This window comes from Halichondria panicea, chromosome 13 (genome assembly GCF_963675165.1).
Source record: "Halichondria panicea chromosome 13, odHalPani1.1, whole genome shotgun sequence".
NCBI classification, from domain to species: domain Eukaryota; kingdom Metazoa; phylum Porifera; class Demospongiae; order Suberitida; family Halichondriidae; genus Halichondria; species Halichondria panicea.
This window is the reverse complement of record NC_087389.1, coordinates 3,408,124-3,435,900: the sequence shown is the minus strand read 5'-3', so window position 1 is coordinate 3,435,900 and position 27,777 is coordinate 3,408,124. Positions and strand designations below refer to the sequence as shown.

Here is a 27,777-nt window from a genome sequence, read left to right as displayed (position 1 = left end):
ACGCGTAGCTCTGTGGCCATCTTCAGGCAATCGAAGCGGAACTCTTGGCTGGGATACCGGATGACAGTTGTGGACTGAAGGACTGCATTATCTCACACTAGATCTATGTCTGCGAGTGACCCAACACCTGAAACTGAAGTGGAAATGACTCAACTTGAGTCGACCATTAATAAAATTCAGATAGAGGCATCAGCAATGCAAAGTGAAATGCAAGAGGGTGCTCAGTTGCCATATGTCCCTCCTTCCCGGCCTGAAAGATCTGTATCATTTGGACCTGCAGCTTCGTACTCTGAATCAGATGGCTATGCACGCCCACTGCGCTCATTCAGTTCGTACCCTTCTGCAGCAGCTCAGTCAACTCTAGGAGAGGAGGAAATTGCACTGGTAGATGACGTAAACATTGAAATGAGCATCCCGTCAAGGCTCATAGGTATGGAATTTCCGAAGGCAGATGACGGCCATGAAGAAGATGTTGCCAAGGTGATCCGAAAGAGTTTCTCCAAAATGGGTCTTCGACATGGTGATCAAGATGCTATATCAGTCCTCTCCAAAACAAGTCTTTCCCTTGGACACATATCTCTAATGTCTCAAGTGGAGGAAGCTGTAGATGGTGAAGAGCCTGGAGACCATTTCTGGGAAACAGTAAGGGTTATTGAGTAGCTATCTTGCTATGGGAGATCAAGTATTGGATGCATTATATAGCACAGCTTTAATAAATGCTCGTACTCAGTAGCCTTTTATCAGCACTGAGGTTTTTTCCTCTAATGTAAATCTGAGTTTTTTTTCTAGGTGGCTGTAAAAACTCAGAGGTTAGGAATTGGGAAACTGGAAGCTATCTTTGAAGTGTACACTGATCTGATAGAAGAGAAAGCTGGAACAGTGGAGCAAGCTCTACTATGGATCCTACGTCAAGACTTCAAAGAGTTTTGTGTGAGTAGATTTTTATGTGTCGTATGGGTGTCAATGTGTAAATCTCACTGTGTGGCTTAAACTTGACTCATACCGTATAGCGCTTAATTTTCGAGGGGCTTAAACTTCGCGGTTAACAATCCTACACGAAAATTTAAGTCCACGGAATTTATTCTTTAATTAGAATTATCTTAAAGGCGTGGCTTCCGGTAAGCAGTCATTCCGTGAACATTGTGCAACGAAATGTTTTTAGAGGCCATTCCACGAAATATAAGTGCCTCGAAAATTTCGCGCTATACGGTACGTTGTATACTTACTCATGCACATCCTACTTTGATCTAGATGGAATTATTCGTGATAAGGCTATTTGAGCGGGGTGCAACAGTATTCACGGCAGGATATGATCGAAACACTCCTCTGCATCTTGCAGCTTCAAAGGGATTCACTACAATTGGGAAAAAATTTGTTCATTCAGGAGCTTTTATTCATGCAAAAAACAGAGATGGCCAGACACCACTGGAAATCTCTATCGCTCACGTACACAGTGAATTTTCAGTGATGATGATAAAGGCAATGCAGCCTGGGAGGTATACACTGTAATAATATTTACTTATAAGATTGCTGTCCACGTGACAGTGCAGGGTTTAAGTAAGCACACCGTTAAGGTTTCTGACCTTTTTTGTAGGGTCAGGGAACTGTTTCAAGGATATGGTAACACTGCTTCCAAGTTGAGTTTACACACTCTGTTGGACACACCCTCTATGAAGGTACAATGAATATATAAATGCGAAATTAGGAAATTGAGCCCATTAATAATGCATGTGGATTTCACAAGGGTGTTACTCTACATGATATCATGTGCAACTACATTATTATGCCTCGAGGCGTAGCCGCATGAGGAATACGGTAAAGCTGACTGTGTGTGTGTGTGTGTGTGTGTGTGTGTGTGTGTGTGTGTATGTGTTCCAGCTGTAACTGCTCAGTGGTTGCAATGCAACGAAAACTAACAGCTTCTATAGGTTTCTAGCCACGTTCTCTTGGATTTTGATCCGTGGATGTGCACTAAAGCTTTTTTCTTAAGTTAAGGCTATTGCAGTCTCTTCAGAATCTTTCATAGCATCATAATTATGTTAGCAAAAACTTTCTATTCAACTTATGAGTTAGCTTTGCACTAAAGCGCTAGCTGTTTGTTAGCTACAAGAGCCAGAAAAGAGCTGCAAAGCTGCATACAGCCCTAACTTTAAATGCTTCTATCCTTGCAGCAAGGCACTTCTGTTTCCACTCTTCTTAAAAATTAATAATGACTGAACATTGTCAATAATTGCGAACAACAATAACAAACAACAATAACAAACAACAATAACAAACAACAATAACAAACATTATACAAAGTACCTCTTCTATAATAACACTCTAGAGCGAAAGCAAAACATGGCGAGAGGCATTAGCACAGCAAAGCTTGCACCACTTGTTATAACTCTTGGTCATAATTATAATGAAAGCACCGCGGGTGCTGATGCCTCGGTGGAGGTGCCAAAGTTACATAACATAAAACTACTAATAGCTAGCTTTTATACACACACACATTTATCATGATGAACATTTTTGCATGCAATCACAGGGAAACTCAAATAGTGGGTAATGATCGACCGTGATTGTTGTTAAAAAGGATCGATGCCAAAAGTTCAAGTCTAAAATTAATGGCTGCAAGTCAGCAGAGCCTTGTAGCTCTTTTCTCACCCTTGCAGCTACCAATAGCTAGCGTTATAGTGCAGAGCTAACTACTAAGTAGAATAGCAACACTCGGTGAACAAGGTTTGCTACGGACTCTTCTAAAAAGGCTGCAATGGCATTCTAAGTAAGCAAAACTAGGCATAACTCGAGAACGAAGCTTTATTTTGTAAATCCACAAATAGCATGCCAAGAAAACATGACTAGAAGCCTATAGAAACTCTTACTTGCTGATCCTTGAGCAGCTGAAATAGTCTACACACACAAACACACTACCGTATACGCGCACCGAGACATAATAATTATGGGCTAACACAATAGTGTAGGCTCTAGCTTAAAGTAATTGATATACCTACATTTTGTATCTTGTTATTCCTCGGAGCGCATGCGCAAGCGAGGTATACAGTAGTTGTGTGTGTGTGTGTGCGTGTGTGTGTGTGTGTGTGTGTGTGTGTGTGTGTGTGTGTGTGTGTGTGTGTGTGTGCGTGCGTGCGTGCGTGCGTGTGGACTGCTACAGCTGCTCAAGGATCAATAAAGTGCAAGTCAGAGTTTATAGGCTTCTAGTCATGTTTTCTTGGATTTTAATTCGCGGATTTGCAAAATAATGCTTCGTTCTCGAGATGCCATTGTAGCCTTTTCAGAAGAGTGCGTAGAAAATCTTGTCCATTGAGCGTTGCTACTCTACTTAGTTTTGCTCTGCACTAGAATGCTAGCTATGGTAGATGCAAGAGTGAGAAGAGAGCTGCAAGGCTCTGCTGATGCTGCAGCCATTAATTTTAGACTTGGACATTTGGCATCGATCCTTTTTAACAACAATCATGGTCGATCATTACCCAACTCTTTGAGTTTTTGTGTTTCTGAATTCTGCCTGCATGCAGCAAAATTAATGCAAAGCTGTTCATCATGATAATATAATGTGTGTATAATGTGTCTATAAAAGCTATTAGCAATAGCTAGTAACTTTATGTTATGTAGTCGTTTTGACACCTCCACCGAGGCATCAGCACCCGCGGTGCTTTCATTGTGACAATGATTTCATTTGTAGGACACAATGCTGCTAGTATTGGATACAATGATGGAACCACTTCCTGGGCAAAAAGATACATACCTTGTTCATTATGCTGTACTGGATGGAGATGTATGTGGCAGGGCTCCAAGCGATCCTCTATTTGACAAGTCCAATAAGTCTTGCCTCCACAAGATTGCTAAGAGCAATAACAAGGTATGTGGATGTGTTTGACTATGTATTGTTGTTTGTTGAGGATTTAGTACCAACATAGTTTGTCAGCCATCATAAAATGAGTAATGCCCTTTTTACAAATATTTTATTGTCTAGGACATAGTGTATCATGACGTTGTAAGATTGCTACTGAGAAGGAAGTGGAAAAAATTTGCCAGATACATTTTTTTGTGAGTTAATGCAGAGGAGGTTGGACATGTGTCATAATTTCATCAAAGCAGTAACGGAGCAATAATAATATGCATGCACGGAGAAAGAAGAGAATATACAGAAGCATGAAACCAAAATATGTTTCCTATAGCACTCCACAGTAAGCACTCCACAGTAGTTTGCTAATAACGTCTAGCTGTGGCATCGTGAGTACCGTAGTTTATAGTCCAAGTAAAGAGCCAGCAATTTACGAAGTAAGTGTTTGTTGCACTTCCCTTTGCTTCTTTGGCTCCTATTTTTTTGTAGCACCTACAGTAGATTTCTATTATCTTCAGAAGAGATAAACGCGCAAGAATGCAAGGAAAGCATATTAACGAGATTTCTATAACCCTAGGTCGCCGCAGTTATAACGCGTGTCCAACCTCCTCTTTACAAATTATTATGAATGTGTTGGTGATAATGTGGTTCTCACAGCTTGCAGTTTCTTTTCTACCTGTTTATAATGACTGTTCTGACGTGTGCGCTAACTCTGGCAGCTAAAAAACCAGATCCAAGACTGTATGATACACCATTGGACGTACTCAGAGGTATCTGTGAAGGTCTAGTGGTAGTCGCAATTGGGTATAACGGATTGTCTGAGCTCAACCAACTAAAAATGTTAGTTTATCATAATTTCGCAATGCAGTTGTTGGCTGCATGTATATAGTACCTGCATGTACTGCCGTTCAGTGTTGTGTCTATCCTGTAGCCATAAACTACTCTACTTCAAAGACTACTTCAACTACCTTGATGCTCCTGCTGTTTTTCTACTTTTCGCTATCATTCCATTTCGAGCCTCAGGCCTGAATGTGCAATGGCTGTTTGCTTCTTTTTGCTACCTGTTCAATGGATTAAGAGCCTTCAAATATGCTGCTGTGTTTAGGTATGGCTAAACAGTCACTGCTGTTGGTACATCTTTAAGATAGACATTAATACTGAGTATGATAATAATATTATTATACAGGTCAACTGGAGCATACGTCCAAATCTTGTACCAAGTACTGCTGAGGGATATGCTCCAGTTTGGAACAATCTTTATGGTGTTTCTGTTTTCATTCTCTGGGGCTTTCTATCTCGCTTTGCGTGGAGAAGAATCATCTACTATTGTTGCTTGTACAAACTCAACAGGGTGCAACCTGAATGTAACAAATCAAACGGTATCATTTAACACCAGTCTTGATCTCTACCCATTTGAAACTGCGTAAGCACACAATAACCCAAATTATTATATTGCTATAATTATCATGTTATTCAGGGAGTTATATTATGTTTGGTTGACTGGGATTAGAGTGATGATTGAGGGAGGAAGTATCGTCGATGAATACTTTGGACCTCGTGGTTTTATGTGAGCGTAGTATAATATTTGGTATGATACAATATTTGGTATGATACTAAAATTTTGTTGCAATTACTGCAGGTGGCTAGGAGTTTTTATTTACCTGCTATTCCTTTTTCTGGTCATTGTGGTGCTGCTGAACTTGCTAATTGCTCAGATGAGCGACACGTACGGTAGTGTTCAGCAGGATGCTCAACGTTCTCTAGCTATTAATAGAGCATGGATTGTTGCGAGGGTGGAGCACAACTCGTTCTTAGCTCGAGTGAGTAGGTCTACATAAGATGTTTCTGCTTGATACTTGCACTACATTTTTTAGGACCATCGAAAAAAATTTTACAAGAGCTGTGAAGTCATCAAAGACCCTAAAGGTATACTTTTTTCTGATTCAAACACCCTTGAATCTCCAGCTCACTCATGTTAGGAGGTTCTGGTGTAATTAGTTCGGATGCCTAGCTCTTGTAGCTAGTGTGATCGATGCATAATTATGCCTTGAGCACGAGGGGATATGTTAAAGCTGTCCGCATGTGTGTCTGTTCCAGCTGTAACTGCTCTGTTCACACTAACTTTCGATTCAACTTATGAGCTAGTTATAGCCTTGCCTTGCACTAAAGCGATAGCTGTTTGTTAGCTACAAGAGCCAGAAACAAGCTGCAAAGCCCCTTGTGAACTCTGACCTCATTGCAGATCCACCCCTCCCCTTTTTTTTTTATTCATTGGCAATTAGCAGGAAATGCAAGTACTTATTACATTAATTGCATACGCTTTTTATCTTGAAGATCACTCATCCATCAAGCATATGCTAACTGTCCCGAATTGGGCCGGGACTGTCCCAGATTTAGCACCCCTGTCCCTTAATTGTCCCGAAAGAAAACTGCTATTCACCTGATATCCCAGATTTTCAAGGTTGCTGCTCCTGAGCTGGGTTACTATAAGCTCCAATAAAGCTTAGCAAGCCTGAAACTACTGCTAGAATCTTAAAACAATGAACAGAAACAGCTTTATATCAGAGAACTTAAGTAGCTAGCTAGCTAGCTGATAAGTCAAACAAGTGGGGATCGAGGGGGGCTCACTTGCTTGTGCAATTAGTAATGACGGTATATTATTACGAGCAATGCGCAGTGAGCTACATTGAAGCCACATTGAGCGCTGATGCTACTTGGAAAAACAACAATTCATAATTATCCTCTTACACGTATGAAATAAGGAAGATTCTTTCCACAGAAATCAGAGTCATGTGCTTAAGTTATTGTGAAAATTCACCTCCTTCGGCGGCTAACGCTCCCATGTTTTTTCCCTGAAATTTGGCTAGGGGAAATTAATTGGCTCAAACCATCAGATATAGACTTCTGTTTCAATTAAACTCCTATAGCTCTTCACCAGAGGAGGTACGACACGGTCATATGACCAGCCAAAAGATTATGAATCTCATTAACTTGTGCATGAATATCATTCAAGACTGTGGTGGATTTGGTTTGGCGTGTATCTTTCAAGAAATACACTTGACGTTTCTAAGATCAGGATGGTTCATTGCTGGGCTTATACTGATGTGAAATAGCTTTTCAACCAGTTTCAACCACCACTTTTAGTGTAATTCTGTTTTAGAGTGTGTTTAATAAGTATTCTGTGCCTGCATTCAGGATAGGATCACTGCCAACATCTGAGCCTTGGTTGTTACAACAAATCTAATCTCTACTTGTATAACTCTAGCTACTAGCCAGCAACAAATTCACTGAGTTTTATGCTCTAAACTTGTCTCTTTATGGCGCTTACTTGCCACCAGTTGAATGTCGTCATTGCATTTTTAACGACTTCTTTGTCTTTCTTGCCTTCAATCAAGAAATAGCAGCCACGTGAGCTTAACCGCGTGTTGTACCTCCTCTGGCTCTTCACTGTGTGGTTCATTGCATTAACCGTGATTATAACAGTATACAATCCATTTAATTACCTCTTCTACAACACTCTAATACTTTTTGAGCAAAAGCTAAATATGGTGAGAGGCATTATTATAACCTCTATCACTAACAGAAGTATAATAATAATTATAGATGTTCTTGAGAAATGGGAGGTCCCTCCAATTAATGAAGTCAACCGAAAGTTGGAGCACTTGGAGCGATCGATCAGGAAACATGAAGAGTTGTTAGATAACTTCAGGTAAGTGGCATTACTATAATTATTATACTATACTCTCTGTAAATTGATACTGCAATTTACAATTGAGAGAGTAGTGTTGATCCTTTTGTTTGTGTTAGCACACAATGTACAAGAGCTGTGGTACGTTTTCGACCCCCAAGCTGCCATACAGTATTTTTAAAGAGGCAAACTAACCATTTATAATTATGCCAATTCAATTGGCTTTGCATTGCTTTGTTTGCATGCAGCTAATAATGGGTGATTGACATTACATCCAGAGGTATATTACAAGGCACAATTGCTACGTTCGGCATATCTCTGACTTATCTAAAATGAAATCCTAATTCTAGTTTAACACTCGATCTTGTGGTAATAGATAACTGTAGAAACTGGATTTTTAGCGCTTACTCGATTATAAGCGTATCTTTTACTTTAAGCGATCGCAGTAGAGTCGATCAGCAATGAATGTTTGGGCCAATCAATTATCGGGCGAAGTATCTCCTACAGGGGAGCTGGAAAGCAGAAGTGGTCCTCCCATAGACAAGAGTTAAGCAACAATTTTCTGGAAAATAATCCAGTGCAAAACCTTCCTTGTCTGAACTAGAGCTGCATAAATGCTCAAACCGCTCAAAACAATCAATGTATAATAGAACTGCTAGCTAACAGGGGACAGCTGCAACTTGATACTGTATATTGATAGGCCAACACCTCGGCTACATGTGGCACTTTTTAAAAATTTTCAATTGGCCTCTTACTTTAGAACAAGCAGCTCTAGTTCAGACAAGGAAGGTTTTCAATGGGATTAATTTCCAGAAAGTTGTTGCTTAGCCCTTAAGGCCATTGTCTGTGAGAGGACCACTTTCATTTTCCAGCTCTCCTGTAGGAGATATTTCGTCCGATAATTGCTAATTGCTGACTCTACTCAAATAGAAGCACTCTCCTAATTATACAAAGGATATTAGTGAAAATTCAGAATTTATTCGTTTCTATGAGCTAGCTAGCACCAGAGGAGGTCCAACATGCGTGCACAAATCACTACAAGTTCAGTGCATTGATGTCATTGCGGTCGCATGATAATTTCCAGGCCAAATACACTAGCACTTGTAGTGATTCGTGCACGCATGTCGGACCTCCTCGGAGCTTGTACAGTGCATGGTAGCTATATAGCTGGTGATATCCAACTGGCATGTCTGATCATGCTGAGAGAGTGAGACATAGATGAGGTGGACTTGGACCCTTTTTGTTCCAGTTTCTGATCAATATAAAATGAACTGTAACATAATAGTAGATGTTTCATCATAAAGATGTCTGGTTACTGGGCGTGGCTCGAAAATTACATTCTCGAATATAGCTCTGTTATTGACCCCAAGAGTGCATGCCCTAATAATCGTTATTTTATTCACACCCACTGGGACAATAATTACATGTACATGATAGTATTATTAAGATGTTTTCTTCACATGTGGTAACTACTCAAATACTTGAGAGGTGATTATTGCTGGAATGGAAAGACTCCTTAAAATGGTATCACGATTGGTACAATCTCCCTCTTCTATTCCACACAGAAACGATGTGCTAGAGAAGCTCACTGAACAAAGTCAATACATGGAATACTTAATGGCTAGAGCACGTGACGAACAACCCATTTCATTTTCAGTCAGCTAGATCTATAGCTGCATAACATTTTCTTATGTAATGTTATTATGTTTGCCTTTTTAGCTAGTACTAGGGCTGCACCTAGCTTCTAGTTTTAAGCATGAGTTAACGTATTGACTACTGAGGTAATTAATTTCACTCCACGGTAAAATTATAGTATAGTATATATAATTATTGTAGTTAACACAGTATCATACAGTCTGTAGTGAAGTTTCCCTGGTTTTTAGCTTGAGAAATGTGTTCATCTTGAAATCGAAATCAATAGACCTGCTGACTGGTTCTTTGTACCCTTGCTTCATTCGTGAACTGAGGTACAAGATGATACTACACTGTTCTTCAAATCGAGCCAATTTCTTCTTAAACTTGTTCCTTACATATACACTTGACTTGGGATTGAAAGCTGGAGCAAACAAAGACAACCACATCATATAATAGTATGATGAGTAACAAGCACACAATTATAGTTTTATGACCTGGTACTGATGAAAGCACCGCGGGTGCTGATGCCTCGGTGGAGGTACCAAAACTATACATAACATAATTATATATACACATTATTATATCATGATGAACATTTTTGTTTTGCTGCATGCAAACTCAAAGAGTGGGTAAATGATCGACCATTGTTAAAAACAATCGATGCCAAAAGTCAAGTCTAAAATAATGGCTGCATCAAGAGCCTTGCATAGCCTCGACCCCAGGCTGAGTTTTCGCTTTTATAACGGTTAGGCGAACAACTAGGCCTGTCTGCGCATGCGTCAGTCGTTCGTCAGATTCTGACGAATGTATTCTCGTTCACTTCCGTGACATTTATATTCGTGTCAGCATCCCGTTTCTGCTATAAAAATGTGCTTTTGTGCAAGGCGATGGTCTGGAGTTTAGAGGTGCCCGCTATTCAGGGTTGCAAGTACACTAGTTCGATAGTAAAAGCAGTTGGTACAAGGCATGCTGTCCTCTATTTAGAGAGTCCGTTGTACGAGGTTGGAATGCCGCCGACTACTATAGTAGCACTCAGGGCCACCGTAGAAAAGTACCTCAGAGGAGGTACAGTCATGTATATACTATGGGACTTGGTATACTGTTGTCAAGCAAAGCAAAGTTGTAGTATTGTAATCAAGGATTGCGCATGTGCACTAGTATCTAAATAAGACTCAGAGTTAGACACTGTTTTGTCGGTGTTCATGTGATTTAGAATCCCTCAGCCACTTGTAGTACCCTCGCTACGCTCGGGATACTAAATCAGTGCCTTTGGGCTAATAATTTAGTATACCTTTCAGATGACAAGCCACATAAAACAGAGCAGATTTTGAGGACGTCATGAACGGAAACTTCGGTTTCTGAGCACCCACAGCACTGAGAGAGTTGATGATAGATGTCGCCACTGTCTGCTCTAGATAACCGAGCATGGGTAGGGATGTAACAGGCAGAGGCTGCTTGAGTGGGGGTAACTTTGAAGGGAGAGAAGCTACCTCATATCGCTCCGGTTGTCTAAAGAAAGAAAAACAATTATATTGCTTCAGACAGTAAGTCACATTACTTTCTGAATACATACATATATATGATGCAAGGTAATGCTACATTCGATACTCTCTCTTTTATTATAGACTCTTGCCGGAAGTATATATTATTTGAATGCCACACACCAGGGAAGGTATGAGACGTGTAGCTTATGATTGTGGTCTCAGCAACAATGAATGATTGTTCAATGTTGCACGTGACCAAGCCTAAAAGGTAGACGTGTCGTACCAGTCCTACATGTAGCTCCTCTGGGCAATTCAACTGAGGCTACGTCAATTTGTTTTTGTAGTACAACTAAGGTATAATTATTGTCAGTGTTTGTCAATCATGCATTAATTGTGTGCCAACGACCACGATGTATAGAGAGAGTTTAACTGTTTGACAAGCACTGTGACAAATTTTATTCAATGTCCCCAGTCATACAATATTCATACCCTGCACATGCGCATAAAACCACCAGGCATCATTGATCTGCTCTCCTGTTAATTATCCCGGACATTTTTCTGGGCAATTTAATACAGCTGACACTCTGGTGCTTTAATTTTACTGGACAATACCTTAGATACATTCCAAGCAAGCCTTGTTGCACTGTAGCTACATGTAGTGCAACTATTCGGTCACATGCACTGTTCTTAGCTAGCTCACATGCAGCTGCATGATTGTTCGGACATTTCACGTGCTCTATTAAAATCTGATCCAATTTATACCCAGACAATTTCCAAAATAATTGCTAAAATTAGAACATACATGTATATACACATATACAAGACATGATCACACAAAGTTTATTGTTAACTCCTATATGGAGCAACCAAAGGTACCAATCCAAAAACTACACTAAAGCAACGCGAACATTAGTTTTAGCAGGATAGTATATAATTATGTATGAACAGGGATAAAGGCTTTAATGCACCTGAAAGTGCTCGTTACTTACCTCATGAAGTTCTCTTGACTGGCTATTGATCTGAAACAGTACAACTTCCCCTTATACTCTGCTACAATATCTGGGTTACCAGGACAAAGACTCTCATACCTATATTAACAATAATGTACATGCTGTAACAGAGAGTGTGGTGCAATAGTGTGCAGCATACATGTAAACAAGTCATGTGGTAGGTACAAAATTGCTTTGGTGCGCGCACATGCGCCAAAGGCACAGGGTAGTGTGTTTGTGTGCGTATTACTGATGTAACACAGTTGAACAGTTTCCTTAGGTTTCTGACACTTCCTCTTTGATTCGTGGATTTTCAAAAATTCTCAATTTCTTACTTTTCTGTATTCTGTTGATGCAACTTTGCTATTCTAGTTAGCTCGACCTATAACTAGAGCGTTAGCTATTGGTAGATGCAATCGAGAAAAGAGATGCAACCGTAGATAAAAGGAGAGATACAGGCAACGTAGTGTGTGACGTTATACCCGTGATTCTTGTTGCACTCAGAATCTACACATTGCTCCCAATATAATTACGCCCAGTTTTCTGTGTTCTCTGAAATTAAGGGGGAATCCAAGCAATCCTGCACCATGCACACACACACACACACATAATTATGCCACATTATTTATAGTTACAGCTGAAATGTTAACGCACAGTTTTTCAGGTACAACATTTTGTTAATTTACGTCTATGAATGAAAGCATACAGCATATAATTATACCGGTTTCGAAAGCCAGGCTCTATTGATATCGAATTGCGAGTTTTCGCAACGAAAGACACGCCAAGAGTGAGTATGTACATGCTAATTCACAATTCACGATAAGTTAAGGACTTGTACATGTACGTATGTATAGTATCCTTCCCAAATGATTAAGTACGCCCGGTATACGGTGGTATATATACAATGAAACTTGTACTTTTCCTGATGTTACTGAAGTAGTCTAACACGTGATTCAAATTCTCAAAACACGCATGTATTTTTCTCAGTAATATAATAATGTCAGTAAAAATCGAACAAACCGCCTGTTTCCATCCACGTAGGTAACGGGGCAGTATCCCTGAATTTCTACTTGCTTTGGGAACATTGCTTTGACATCGGCATGGGACTTTCGTCTGGGAAGTTCATGTGATGGAGGTAGAGCTCTTGGGGCTTGCGGCAACACAAAATAATCAGGTTTTAACTGAAATTCTTTCAAATCAGCTTCGGATGACATCTTGTAGTATTTGCCACTGCACAAAAAGGGGGTGAATCGTGGAGTGGGTTTCATTAATGATTACAATTACTCACTTGTACTCAACAGCAAACGTCAGAGACCGCTGTTTAGAACAGTCAACAAGCTCTGATCTGAGAGCTAAACTAACGGGGCAATACTCAGCAAATTCTCCCAGCTTTTCAGTGAAGTCCTTAGGAGTGATACACAGCCCATTAATCGAAGCAGCCTTACCTACAGGATGATGATGAAAGTGAATAAAATATAGGCTCCAGAGGCGGGGCAGATCTGAAAAACAAGTAGGTCTATAGCACTTAGGATGGTAGAGTGATACACGAACTTTTTGTGGCCACGCCCAACATTTCCGGTGGTAATAGGTTCACATGTGAGTGATTTATAATTGCCCTTGCATAATAAGGTGTGGTTTGCTAGTAAAACAGTACATGTCTGTCGTGCATACCATTTGTGACTTGATGCAGATAATGCTGGATCTGCTGAGCAGAACGGAGAGCATGACCCTTTACCATGTCCCAAACCCGCCAAACCGACTGACTCCCGTCCACCACTTCATAGTTGTCATGCTCTTCACTGTACCACCTCTTCAAAGCCACAACACTCTTACGATAGTGTGAGGAGCGTATACTCAATATACCAGGACTGTCATGGAGTGGCAGCTCCCTAGGTACAGAGGTATACATACATGTACGCATCTATCAAATTGATAAAATACACAAACCTGTCTTGAGATGATTGATCGATGTTAGCTCTCCTTAACATCTCCTCGTCCGTTATGTCCAGCTCCACTACAGATACAGGAATGATCCGAAACTTTGTAAGCAAATCAACATGGTCCATAGTCAGTGGCCATCCATCCAGAATATACCTGGTGGCACCACATTGTCAATTTATGCATACACAATTGAGCACGGATTCTGAAAGAGACAGTTTACAGACTACACTACTTAATTACGTGTGCAGCAACAGATCTATTAGTGCTTTATTATAGATGCAGATTAGCTAGAGTTCTAAAACAGCTATGGTACAATATATTTGACATACCCTCTGGTAGTGCACTGCACACTAAGTAGTGCTTTCTCTAGGGCATGCACACACAGGTCGTCAGGCACAACTTGTCCACTCCTTAGGTGAGATTCAATTAGTTCTGTCAGTTTAGACCTGGGAAACATGTCAATGTACATCCTGAGTGCTTCACCAATGGACAGTCGCACGCAACCATACTCCGCAGCAAATCTCCGAGCGACTATTATAAAAATACGTAGTACAGGGTAACTACATACCTGTAGTATTATATGTATCATGCAAACCTGTAGATTTTCCACATTTTGGAGGGCCAATTATTGCTAGTCTCACAGGAACTGAGCTCTTGGGAATGGGTTGTGCTAAAAACTTCTCAGGGTTAGTAATGAAAACATCTCTAGCTTCAGCAGATGAAAGGAAGTAAATTGCACTGTGATGTATAACTGGGAACATTTGTGAGGTCATGTGTTGATTCGGTGGTAGTACAGCATCAGGTGAATCAAACAGCTACATGGGATAGTGATGGTTATAGAGCGCATGTACATTATATATATAAAAATGAATGAAATATTTGCCTAGCCGAGCAGAAAAAATGGATGGTGGTGTCAATAGGATGATAAATCATAAAGATTGTTGTTGTCAATATAAAAATCACATGTGTGATTGAAGGTACATGACATGTACAACGTACCTTCACAGGGCACCACATTTTAAACTTGCTAAGCTGTTTGTAGCCTTGATCGAGCAACTTCTTGGCCATGTTCCCATCAATACTAGTGCATTTGGAAAGCAGGCCTTGTCTTTCAGCAGTATAAGGACAAATAGCTTTAGAAAAGGAATATTGGACTACGGGAATCCTACGACCAGCATTGATCATATGGCAAGGGATCTGTAACTCAGTGAGGACATCCTGCAAAGGAATACACATACATGTACATGTAAAACTCTGATAGCTGTAATTGTATAACTGCAGAATAGACGCAGGAAATGAATGCCAGACTCTGTTTCAGTTACATGTAACTGTTCTAATGGACATCCTGAATAAATCGACTACAGCGGGACACTATTTAACGTAGCATGCGAGTCCCACCACACTATACATAAGCATTGATGTTATGCAATACCTGAATGTTCAAGATGGACTCTGTCTGCTCGTCATACTTCTCAATGATGTTTGTCTTCAGCCTGTGTCTAGCATCTTCCTCTTCCTCCTCCTCCTCCTCCTCCTCATCATCAGGGAACTCCTCCTGATCAATCTCAGCCACACCCTCCTCATACTCGGTCAAATCCTCATCAATAGCTTCCTCATCCTCATCTGTACAATCGCAATTGTAATAATCCCAATTGTAGTGTGATTGTATCATACCGTCTTCATCTTCATCCGACTTTTCAGCTTTTCTGGTGGCAACATTTTTTTCATACTCAGCTTTGAGATCTGCTTTACGCAGAGCCTTGTCTGCTTCCTACACACAATTAGACAAGCATTTACGGTATCAAGGGGGAATATAATACATTCGTTACAGGATGAGTATTGACAATCGAACACCATAATGGCCTTACCCATTCTTCTATTTTTTTAGCATTCTCCTCAGCTTTCTTTTGAAGCCTCTTCTGCTTCTTTCGATACCATATACCCATTTTGTTTGGCAGCAAACGATTCACCATCTCCTTTTCTTCGACCTGAAATAACATAAACCACTTACTGGTAATCATTGTTGAGTACACCAATGAATGTACACCCATGGCTAATGTTCGCACCTGCAGTACAACAGCACAGTCAGTAAACAGTCCTTTCGATGCAAGAAATCTCAAATCATCTGGATTAGTGGGAAATCCTTCGAGAATAAATCCAGTGGACCTACATAAAATTAATGTAGATGTAATGGTTGTACCATAGATATACCTACATGTAGGGTGTGTATTTGCGTACTATCACTTTATAGTGTATTCTGCATGTTCATTAGTGTGTGAACACAATTTGTAAAGACAACCTGCATGTTGTGAAAAACCTTTATTGTAATAATTATGTACATGTATGTCAACATGCATGTTGTGAAAACTAATTGTGTAACATGTGGGTTACATGCATGTTACATTGTACATGCACACTATTTCGCATAGTAGGTAGTTCATGCAAAATTTGGGCACCAACGAAATTACCCGCTATGTATGGTGTACAGTAAAGCGCTTGTGTATTCGTCCTGACAGAAACAGAAAAAATTATCAGTTAGTAGCTAGAAAACAGTGGCCTGTGATTTTTACGCTTCTGTGCATGTTTGCATATGGCGATGAATATTTGTAAGTGAAAGCCCTCACAAACTTGAAGCTTCCAGCTGGAACAGGGTGCAAAATCTCCTGATCAATAGAGAACACCTTCTCAAGGTATACATGCACGTACATCAAATATGTGCTATACATGTACTAACTGCTAGGATTGGCCAGGGAGCACGAAAAGCGTACGACAAGTACATGTAAGCGGCAAAGAGTCGTATAGTGTAGCATAGTCCTGTGTCAACCCAAGCATATAGAAATTGCATAATTCGATGTAGCCTCGATTCCAGGCCGCTTTCATAGTCGAAACAAAAAATGCAACTTCAAGTGTTGTACTTCTCAGCAGGCATGTGAATGTTAGTAATAATAATACACAGACAGTAGTATCCAGTTCTACTCCTTCTATTATCGACAGCTAGTGTTTAGGTTTCAGTGCGAATTTACTCCAGTTCTACATAATAATAACTTACTTATATGGTTCTTTCTCCCAGAACTGTGTAGTTAGCTTCTCAATGATTTCCTCTGACAGTGGCTCCCTATGTATCAAGTGGCTTCTGATTTCACTCTCTTCCTGACTGAGCTTTACACGGACGTCATAATCCAAATCATCCTCATCTGTCCAACAAAAGTTAGCAAAACAGTAAATAGCAGCTCCAATTGAATTTACATGCATACATGTACAAATGTACATGTACATGTACAGCTAACCCCAGTGCAGTTGGTGCCAGTCAATAACAGATACACTGTACACCATACATAATTATACCTTCATCCTCTTGCTTTTCTTCAGCAAGCTCCCCAGCAAGCTCCCAATCATCGTCATCAATCAATGGAGGCTTTTTCATCTTTGACAATATTTCTTCCTGAAGATATTCTTGGAAAGATACATGAAAGATTCCAAGATGTTTAGCAGCACAACGTCCCACTGTGGTTTTACCAGAAGCTATTGGCCCAAGCAGTAGCAAGCGTAGTGGAGGAGTCTGGAAGCGTGAATTATTATCACAATACCATGCTGAATTAAAATTCATGTACCGCTATTGTTCCCGATTGTGCTAGGAACTTCATGGGATCAGCAGCAAACAAATCTTTAGCTTCCTCAGTGCTAAAAAAGTACAGTTTCTCCCGATACCTACAGTGTACATCCAATGCATTAATAAAAAATATTTGCACAGTAAATACTGAATTAACGAGTGTTCAAGCATCGCTTGAAGCTTTGGGGAATGTTAGAGTGTTAGGGACGAAGAGTTGCTTTGTGGAAGAGTCGCGTATATGGTAGCGTTGTGGTAGTGTTTTGTGGCCTAGCTAGCTACCAGGACCTCATGTAAAAAGAAATGGGATTCAGCCAGGATCTGGTTGAGTATAGATGCGCATGTTGTGACATCAACAAAAAGAATGGATGCATTTCTAGCACTCATCAAGGTTCAGTGATTAAATTGGCAAAAATGACCGAATAAGCTATTTTGAACAATCGGTGTTTTTAAAATTTTCCAGTATTGCAGAAAGTATCCCAGAAGCAGCTGGTGGCTCAGATGATGTTGAAAGAAAAAAGTGAAGTTAGTTGCATTTTCTGTCAACGTTAAATTTAAGAGGCCGGAAGTGCACCTTTTTTCACTCTTGTAGCCAAATTAAAATAGCTAGCGCTGTAAGTTGGCTTTGTTGAATAGATTTTGCTACACACAATTCTGAAGACACCGCAACAGTCTACAGTGTTTATATAGTCTCGCAGGCACTAGGGGGTAAAATCTCACAAGTATTTTTTAATTATAGCACCACTATAATACATTGTAGAAGCGCCATGTTTAATAAATTAGTTATCAGCTACATGTACCTAGAGCACCATTATAATTGTGGTGTGGTCACCACTTAAATATGTACGGTGAAATTGGCCTGACTCTATTTTTGGGTCTGGGTTGAGATGATGTAAGTAAACAAGCTATCACTCGACAACCAAGCTTTATGGGGGGAGGCAAGAGTACAAGCGCAAAACCCTCCCAGCTCCCCAAAATTATTTACCTAAGAGCATAGTCCTGACTTCCAGGCCAGAGTACTCCTTTTTCGGCTAGGGCAACTGGACAGAAGTGACGAGTGTCTCCCCAGGGCTTCTTTTTGAGCATTTCTTCCTCACTTTCCTCAACCTCCTCATCCCCCTCGCCTCCTGCAGTGGGAGACAACTAATGGCACTCTTGGTACTGGTGAAGTGTCCGAACATATGTATGCTGTTAGATGCACAGTAAATGGTATACATGTATGATAGCCCTACTGCGCTGAAACACTTTGCAAACCTTGGCCCAAGATGGGATCATCGTCAGCATCTGCATCCTCTTCCATAGCAGAGTATTCGACAGATTTGAACACAAATACATCTATAGGAACAGCAACAAATGAGACCGTAAGCAATTGTCGTTAAACAAACCTTCTATCTGAGTTATGGCAGAAGACATCATCTCTTCAATCGATAAGGAACAGTTGATGCTGAGTGGGTCAATAGCAGAGCCTTTCATTGAAGCTGAGAGTTGTCCCCACAGTTTATCATACTCCTTCCTTTGCTGCTGCCACTGAGCTAGCTCAGGCGGTAAAGAAACTGGTGTCTGAGTAAAAGTTGATTTCAATCATTCAGAAATACATCTTCATGTACATGTATCAATCAACAAAGCCTTTCTCATGGTACATGTATCTACAGATTTTAACATGATCGTATGCTTACAGGTTGCTCTTCACTTGGCTTTGCCAGAGCTTTAATTGTGGAAGGATCAGGCAGGCCCTTTATCTTCGCATATCTAGCCAGAAGGAAGTCTTGAGGAGCCTGCTCGTCTTCAATACTAAGAACAAAGTCAGGAAGAAGATTGCTCTCAATCATGGATTCCCAATTTTCTCTTGTTGCTGGAAATCCATCTACTACCCAGCCTCCAAACCTGCATGAAGCACAACGAATGAATACGTATTCCATAAACAATTTACTGTTAAGATAAACATAATCGGTAATAAATTATGTTTATGATTGGGGTAATTTTCGTGAGGTAAAAAATCAAACAGCGGTGATTTTTGTGGTAAAAATTTCGTTTGCTTCATTATGTGCACTGATTGCATGCGTTCCGGCAAACCACGCTTACGTTTTTTCGTGGGTAAAATGTGTTAGTTGAGGTCAGCTTGCCCATGAAAATAATGAATTTGCACCCAATGAAAATTACCCGCTATACGGTAGCGGGTAATTATTTTTCGTATGAATTACCATGTTTAATTTCATATTCAATACAACTCAGAATGGTGACTGCATGATGACGCTCTACAATCGGAAAAAATTTAATACGAACATTTCAACCATTCGATATACGGTACAGCTAGTGCATGTCCATGCACCAGGCACCTCGATCATGTGTGCTAGGTAAAAAAGGCCTGGTAGTGATTTATTTGGGCGTGTCAGTCGCAAGTCATGTTGTAAAACCACTAAAAGATTGTTAACAAAAGTTTGTTCTCTTTGAAGAGTGCGTTGCAGTGCTGTGGCCATGCATACATGCATTTCAGAAAGTGGCCACGGCTAATTTGCGCTCCTATATGTAAGTACCTTGAATCCAATGGCATAATGGTTTTCATTTGCCTATATCTAGCCTCGTCCCCAGGCTTTACTTATTCTTGGTCTTTTCTGTTCTCTCAATATAAATGAACTGGAGATGATGGGAGGCACTAAAGATAGACGCGAAAGAAGTAATAGTAGACTCTCGTTAATCCAGTCACTCTTTTTCTTAACTTTACCTCTTTATTCCTCCAGTTAATACCGTATTTTATCTTATTGAACGATTGTGACAAAGAACAGAAAAAAGGAGAGCCTGGGAACGAGGCTAGCCTATATCTACCCTTACGTCATATATATCCGGCCGTGTAAAAAATATGGTTTGGGGCAGCCAGCACTAACCAGTATACGGAATACATTTGTAGCGAGGTAGCCGCATTTCGGGCGAGTTTTGTGCAGCAATGATCTAGCTACAACTGCAGCAATCCGTGCCAAATGAAACAGCCGGTAATTTGAGGTGACCGTGATTTAGAGAGCCGAATTAGCGAGAGTCTACTGTAAATTACAATGTGGCCAGAAATTGACATCATCATGGCCTTGTGAAACAGTATGGTCTTGAGGATACAGTACTGGTAGTACATGTACAAATGTACATGTATCTATTGAGGTTTACAAATGTAGCAGGGAACTATGAATTAGCTATAGTTTCCGGTAAGCTTGAGGATAGGATACAAATGATGTAACGTTGCTAGATCCATAGCACCAATGAAAAATTAATGAAAATGAGCGAATTCCAGTGAATACCAGAATGTCCAGAACAAACATAATACCTTGGTCCAGAAGGGTTGTGATGCCTTAGTTTCTCCTCTGCCTTAACTATCCCTTCTCTCAGTGCCTCCATATACATATCTTGGGTGTACTCTCGTGGAGTGTTTTGAGCTTTCTCTATAGCCACACGTACAGCCATAACTACATCAGGGTTTTCAGCAGTTACCTCAGGCATCTGCCCACCTGTTGGTACCGAATTCAGAATTGATAGATGCAATTTCTAGCAGCAGGACACGCTATACTATACATGGATCTAGCGTACACTAAAACTGTACAACATGTTGGTACAAATACTTACGTACCTTGATGAGCTTGTTGTGCTGCTAGTTGTTTTGATATGGTGTTAATGGCTGAATTTTCAGCCTCTACTTTTGCTTCCTCCACTGCAGCTTCTCGAGCTCTCACCAACAGTGGCTCCAAGAAATCGGACATTACAATAACCTTTGTTGAGAAAGAATGATTATAGGCAAGGAAAATTAGTACTTAGGGCGCATACCATACTTACACAATGTAGGTAAACGTACATGTACACAAATCTTATATACATGACTGTATAATCATACGTACATTGTATACTCACCATCGCATCATACTTGTCCGCAATACTCTTTACTAGTGTTGATTTCCCAGAAAGAGGTGGTCCCACTATACAAACTTTGCAAGGAATTTTGGGGTTGGGGGGAAGTAGAAAATCTCTCGGAGCAGATACAAAGTCATTGAGAGCTTCTTCAGAAGACAAACTGTACATCTTGTCCATAAACCTATATTTATAAAATGTATGTTACTTTGCAATAGAGACACTGACACTACACAATTTAATAAAGAGGTAATAACGCCCGAAGGGCAATTAATACGTACACTGTACATGCACATGTTGCATGTACAGTGTACATGTATATGAATATACAAATGTATCACTATAGGTACAATACGTATGTATTGCTGCATGTACAGATACACTTCACTAACCCGACAGCAAACTCCATTTTACCAGGAACCAAGTTCCCTTGAGATAGCTCAACAGGACAATACCTGCCCCACTTTGAGCGACGCCAGCGAAACTTTGAAAGAATATTGTTCATTTCTGTGTGGAGATCGAACATTCATAAATTTTATACTAGCGGTAGCCTACCCCAAAACAAACAATTCACTAATGACTATACCGTATATCTTCTAATTTATCGGACAACAAAAAGATGGAAATTGTCCGGGTGTAGATTTTATAGAGCATGCGAAGTGTCTGGAATAATAAGCAGCTGCATGCGAGCTAGCTAGATTTAATAGAACAGTGTGCGACTGAATAGTTGCAGCTATCTAAAACTAGCTACTCAAAGCTATCTAATTGCAGCACTCTATAAGTCTTATTTGCCGTCTATGAATGTAACAAGGTATTAATTGTCAGAATATTTAGTAATATTAAAGCACTGGAGTGTCCGTTGTATTAGAACACAAATTGCCCAAAAGAGTGTCTGGGGTAATTAGAAGTGTCCTATAAATTAGAAGATATACGGTATGTATCTCATAAGTCATCAGAAATCTCAAGTTTCCCTCCAAACCCCCTACAATGGGGCAAGGCAGATTCTTCCCAACAATTTTATTCTAGCTTATGACACTCTCATTTGTCATACCAGACAGTTGCTGCAGGAACTGGTTGTTGTCAATACCCTCAGTTTCTTCTTCTCCCTCATTCGGATCTACCAAGTGCAGTGGGGAAGGGCATCGGGACAGACCCATGCTGTGCAGTCTGATCAATAGAGACTGCAACAAAATTGCATGTATTCTGCAGGTTATTTGGACGTTCAGTCACATCGACCAGGAGTGCATGAATATGCACTCCTGCATTTACATAATGGAAGGCCCCTACAGAGTATTGCATAGTTGGTTCCAGCCCACTGCCCACATGCAATTTTGCCAAAATCTAAATGAATGTTCTCAATTAAGAAAAAAACCACATGGCAGTATTGAGAAGTATATCAACAAATTTTGGCAGCAGTCCCTATAATTATAAGATTGCTCCTACTCGAAAACTACTGGACGATTATTGAGAAAAGACTACTGTCGTTGCATTTTATTCATGCGCATGCTATACAAACACCTGTTTTAATGACTTCTTTTCTGTCCCGCCCGCCCGCATTGCTCCGGAAATTGTACAATGTAGACAGGGCGGGAGCCAACCATGCAATTTTTAGGGGCCGCCTAAAAAGCAGTAGTAATATGTACACCTTTCATGTATGTATGAACATGGAAACCTAGGAGCGACTAAACAGGGGCAATGAAGATAACAGACTGTAGTACATGCATATAATTTACAGAGGAAAGTTAGATTATAATGTTACGACAAGGCTTTGAAAACGGCCTTGCAAACAGCTGTAGTGCATGGCATGGTCAGACATGCAGGACTGAAATCACAGCAAAAGTCAGCAAAGAAGACTGGAGTGACAAGTAGGACACCTGACATGCATTGGACTGGAGTAGGCTCACAGTAAAGTCAGAAAAAACGCCTGGAGTCTTCTCAGGGCACATGTACGGCAGTATTGCACATGTGTATTGGCGTGTTTCAAACAATCATCTATGTAGCTAACAAAAAGCTAGCGCTTTAGTGCAAGGCTAACTCATAATTATGTTGAATAGAAAGTTTGTGTGAATAGATGATGCTATGAAAGATTCTGAAGAGACTGCAACAGCCTTCAATGTGAGTCAAAGTAGCCATAACTCGAGAAAGAAGCTTTAGTTTGCTAAACGAATCAAAATCCAAGAGAGCGTGGCTAGAAGCCTATAGAAGCTGTTAGTTTTCGTTGCATTGCAACCGTTGAGCAGTTACAGCAGGAACAGACACACAGACAGACAGACAGACACACACACACACAGTCAGCTTTACCGTATCCCTCGTGCGGCTACGCCTCGAGGCATAACTAATAACTGGTTGTGTTGAGGCTATCCATGCTGTGAATGCAGCGCTATGGCATACAGGTGAGCCAACTCAAAATACACAGACAGACAAACAAACAGACTACTATAATATAAGCTGTGGCTGTCTACGGGCCTTGGATTAAAAACATACCTGGAAGAGCTGCTTTGGTGGCAGATTAGCATCCAATTCAATCACAAATTGTTGATTGTGTGAAATAATGAAGTCCTACCACAATAAGGGGGCATTTAAAATGTATCACACATAATGTAATGCGCACAATGTATAATTATGACTAACACACCTCAATCTTGGTGAGAACATTCTCCCTGTAATCTTGTAAGTGCTGGCACACAGAGGACTTCAAGTCCATGCTTCTCTGCACTAACCGCTTTGTGAGAGCTTCAGTTACTAATTGCTCGTCAGCATTATCCAGCTTAACCTAACAGTAATTATAAATATGTACAACTTTATGGGAAAAACATTATACCAGATCTTCAGTAAAAAAGTCCTTTTCATCTGTCTCAGGGGTATCTTGTGAATCATCTACTTGCTCATCGTCATTTTGCTCTTCGCTATGGACATTCTTAGACTCAGGATTGTATACAGAGTACACAAGGACTTTATTGCTAATCGGGTCAACTCGCTGCTCTGTACGACGAACTTCAAGGTCCTGATCAGGGACCTGAATATGCATAGTGCAAAGATGTAATTATTTACATTTTGTACATGTAACAAGTATCTGAACTACTGTAACAGTACTTATTTGATTTAAGGCGACACTTACGAAGCCAGAGGTCGATTTTTTTGGAGGTTAAAAAATTATGTTGAAGTCCTGGTGTCGCATATTTAGAGAGTCGCATGGTTACTCTACTATCCTCGATTACAGGCCGCTTAAATTAGTAGCGGCCTCGAATCGAGGCTATTGTTTGTCCTCTATTTAGGACTCGACATGAAAAAATATTTATCAACGCAGTAGTCGCTACTTTAGAGGTCAGAAAATTGCCTAAGATCGAGGGTGTCGCAGATCGCCTTAAATCGAATAAGTATGGTAGCACTGAACAGTGTTCTGCCATACAGAGGAGGTTAAGACACGATCACGTGCAGTACTTTTTGCTGAGCTGCGTATGACAGCTACTATGTTAAGTTCTAGCTGGTGTTGCACGGTCATTGGAGACTGAAGGCAAAATCTATGTGACTCTCTGGCAACATTGAATATAAGGCTTTCATTAACCAATGCGATCCCCAGTGATCCCCTCCATTTTGATGAATTATCAATGCATAGAGTGTTTACTACATGTACATCCTTGCCAGCCAGTGCAAGCTACACGAACTATACTCTACTCTAATATAGTCCTTGTCCAACCAGACAACAGACGTACATAGCTAGTCAGGTAATAAGCACAGTAATACCAGAGGTTGTAGCCATAACTTTTGTCAGGTAACACGAGCAAATAACGTTAGGAACGATGATGCACATCCAACCTTCTCAGGTGCTGTATAATTATGTATATCAGAGGATGTACATACCTTCAAGTTAATGATAACATCAGGATTCAACTCCAAGCTGCGAATGTAAGCAAGTTGTTCTTCAATGCTCATTTCCTCAGTAACTGGAAAACAGTCCAAAATGTAACCTGGAAATATCAACACGGCAACATTATCCTCAGCACTAATTGCCGCAGTGCATCAACATTACCGTAATGGGCAACACCAGGGGAATGGAGCTTTTCAGTAATCAATTGGATCAATTTGCTACCACTGATCTCTTTACCACTTCTCAATACCTGTTCTGCCTAGAAAAGAAAAGACACAACATGCAATCATTATTTTATCTGCAGACGCTAAATAATAATAATTATAGCAACGTGTTGAAATGACCTACTTCTTCACCAAGAGCAGTTTTTCGTTGAATAGCCTCATCAATAGTGGTGAGACCATCTACATGATGACATTTCCAAATGGAAGACAAATTTCTTGCTAAAGTGGTTTTTCCTGTGCCCTACAAATGACAAATACATGAATTAACATATAAATTATGTGGCCCTCCAAAATAATATACAGTGTATATATGCACCTCTAAAAGACAAAAGCCTTAATTGTAAAACGTATCATTCACCTAACCTCAATTCTAAAATTCGTATTTTGTATCAGCTGACCAACGTTCGGTTTCCAGGCCGCTTGAAAATAAATATGTTCACATGCGGCCTGGAATCGAGGCTATATAGTAGAGTGACTGACCTTCCAAATACCTAGACAATATAATTTTTCTATCTCTAGCTAGCCTCTTAATTGTGATTTACGGTATACAGAATGAGTGTCTGACATTTCCAAATGTGTGTACAGATTACAAAATAATCACTATACACACATTACAAAATAATCACTATATATACACACATTACAAAATAATCACTATACACACATTCAACTCACAGGTTTTCCGACTATAAGAAAGCACACAGGCTTTCTTGAAAGAATGTCCAATTCTCCCTATGACATACAATTATGATGTAGAATTATGCACGTAACATAGGATTGGAGCATAGATTAAACAGGATTGGCAGGGATATGTTTTCTTCGCGTTTTCGCGTTTTGCCTATAATATTTTAAATATACACATCATGTTTTTTTTACCCTCCGTCCATAAAGCTAAACCATGGCAGGTGAATTACTAGGAGCTACGTACATGTACATCCATGTTCATAGTGTGAGTGAATGGAAATCTGTTTTAGGCATGCCAGTATCTAAACGTTTACTGCAAGGTTGAGACAAGCTATAGCGTACGTACCATGTTATTCAATTTAAGGTGACCCTCCCCAATTATGCGGCACCTTCATCTTAGGTAATTTCTGATTTCTAAAAGTACATGTACATGTAGCGCCCTCTGGTTTCGTTAAAGTGTTGCCTTGAATTGAATAAATACGGTACATTTAGTATTGCATTTCTTAACACCCTTGCACATTCTGCCAGCCAATCTACCTAGAGTAACAATGACCAGTCCATGTCTTACGACACAAAAGGCTTCTTAATGCATTTTACCGTAACAGTTGAAATCAAGAGTCCACAACATTTTCTTGCATCAGATGTAACATGACTTCCTGTTTGGTAACTGATCAATCTGAGCGCCTGGAGCCACCACTTGCCTCGAGGCAGCAATAATGTTAGTGCCAGATTGTCATTATTGATTACGCGTTTCAGACAGAAAGTCACGTTACTTTGAGATGCACCGTCTGCACACATTCGATACTTTTTCTCTTTTATTATGAAGTCTAAAACAAAAAACAGCGTGAATAATTAATGGTGGCCTAATTCACAGCACGAAGCACTTGCCTAGGTAATTTATACCGCATTACTAGAATGTTTTGGAGCATCAAACGTTTGCTATTTTTGAGCGCTTCGCAACAAAAGAATCGTAAATATCTACATGTAAATATCTACATGTATACCGTATTTGATGTAAGAGCGCCAGAAAAAATTAATTTTCTGAGTGGTGCATCTTTTAAATTAGAACACAAAAAATTTGCGTTCAGCCCAGCTGGCGTCTAAATTATGGTGGTGCTTACGTTCTACAGCTAGTAAAAAGGGCCAGAAAAAATAATTCCAGCAACGGTTGGCGTTTATTTTAGGACCTAAAAAATTATGCTGATGCTGACGTGGCGCTGTAATTGATGTAATCGCATGTTGTCCTATTATTCACTGTGATTCGTACAGTGATTAATCGCGTATCAGTAATTGCACGTCGTCATTAACGACGTGCAATTACTGCCTTGACGACCGAATAACAGCTGCGGCTAATTTTTTTTACCGAAACTGCAGCTAAAAATGTCCTTATAACTGCATCACAAACGATTAACAATCAATAGTTTTATGGCTACTCGTGCAGCACTGGCAAGGTTAATAGCACTCGGCTACGCCTCATGCATTTAGTATCCTTGCCATTCTTGTTACTCTTGCCATATTGCACTCTTAGCCATACTATTATAATTTAAATATACTAATTACTATTATAATTATACTAATTACGGTACCAGTACTTTATGACACCACCCTTGCCAGAATGCAAAGGTTAGATTGTAAAAGTGGATCACTCGCAAAGGTTTTTCACTTGCAAGTATAGTAATGGTTGTCTCAAAAACATGGAGCTATCACAGTAGGTACGCGTGCGCGTACATGTAGCTTTATAGTTCACTTCCAGCTCCCAGGCCTCCACCCAAATTATATTAAACTAGGTGCTACAAAAACAAACCTGATCTTCTCTCTCCATTATGAATGTAAGTACGTTGAATTGTTCTCTTGATCTATGCTTTTTGATCAAGCACGTGTTTCTATGGCAACTCCTGCCTGGGAGAAAGGGAGTGGTTTTCACA

The 27,777-nt window shown here is 40.1% G+C and overlaps 2 protein-coding genes across 2 annotated transcripts; one reads left to right on the top strand and one right to left on the bottom strand.

The window, feature by feature from the left end:
• The first annotated feature begins 105 nt into the window (after positions 1-105).
• Positions 106-9,329, top strand: LOC135346685 (uncharacterized). The gene is made up of 14 exons (XM_064544382.1): positions 106-642; positions 790-930; positions 1,252-1,496; positions 1,595-1,676; positions 3,686-3,862; positions 3,977-4,050; positions 4,505-4,687; positions 4,779-4,952; positions 5,034-5,270; positions 5,325-5,414; positions 5,487-5,667; positions 5,722-5,773; positions 7,451-7,556; positions 9,101-9,329. Exons 1-14 carry the CDS (start codon positions 106-108, stop codon positions 9,198-9,200), a joined length of 2,379 nt encoding a protein of 792 aa, XP_064400452.1. The 3' UTR covers positions 9,201-9,329.
• A 13-nt stretch (positions 9,330-9,342) lies between these two features.
• LOC135346682 (adenylate kinase 9-like) lies at positions 9,343-27,758 on the bottom strand. The gene is made up of 34 exons (XM_064544378.1): positions 27,657-27,758; positions 25,844-25,900; positions 25,293-25,409; positions 25,107-25,203; positions 24,938-25,044; positions 23,898-24,092; positions 23,712-23,849; positions 23,561-23,635; positions 22,128-22,257; positions 21,469-21,583; positions 21,080-21,260; positions 20,802-20,940; positions 20,502-20,682; positions 18,868-19,075; positions 18,577-18,751; positions 18,446-18,526; positions 18,177-18,318; positions 17,196-17,292; positions 16,930-17,143; positions 16,634-16,778; positions 15,651-15,750; positions 15,453-15,572; positions 15,259-15,355; positions 15,017-15,207; positions 14,584-14,802; positions 14,180-14,399; positions 13,914-14,115; positions 13,591-13,737; positions 13,315-13,532; positions 12,932-13,088; positions 12,664-12,873; positions 11,644-11,742; positions 10,462-10,679; positions 9,343-9,591 (listed from the first exon to the last, which is right to left on the bottom strand). The coding sequence occupies exons 1-34, from the start codon at positions 27,672-27,674 to the stop codon at positions 9,383-9,385; spliced, it is 5,019 nt and encodes a 1,672-aa protein (XP_064400448.1). The 5' UTR covers positions 27,675-27,758; the 3' UTR covers positions 9,343-9,382.
• Between the last annotated feature and the right edge of the window lie 19 nt (positions 27,759-27,777).

Bases quoted from the DNA above. Each gene is read 5' to 3' on its own strand.
- LOC135346685 (XM_064544382.1), top strand. From the start codon at position 106: ATGTCTGCGAGTGACCCAACACCTGAAACTGAAGTGGAAATGACTCAA. The intron at 4,051-4,504 runs GTGAGTTAATGC...TGGTTCTCACAG, and splicing joins TTTGCCAGATACATTTTTTT to CTTGCAGTTTCTTTTCTACC. The intron at 5,415-5,486 runs GTGAGCGTAGTA...CAATTACTGCAG, and splicing joins TTTGGACCTCGTGGTTTTAT to GTGGCTAGGAGTTTTTATTT.
- LOC135346682 (XM_064544378.1), bottom strand. The intron at 15,573-15,650 runs GTGCGAACATTA...ATGTTATTTCAG, and splicing joins ACTGTGCTGTTGTACTGCAG to GTCGAAGAAAAGGAGATGGT. The intron at 12,874-12,931 runs GTGAGTAATTGT...CTTTTTGTGCAG, and splicing joins ACGTTTGCTGTTGAGTACAA to TGGCAAATACTACAAGATGT.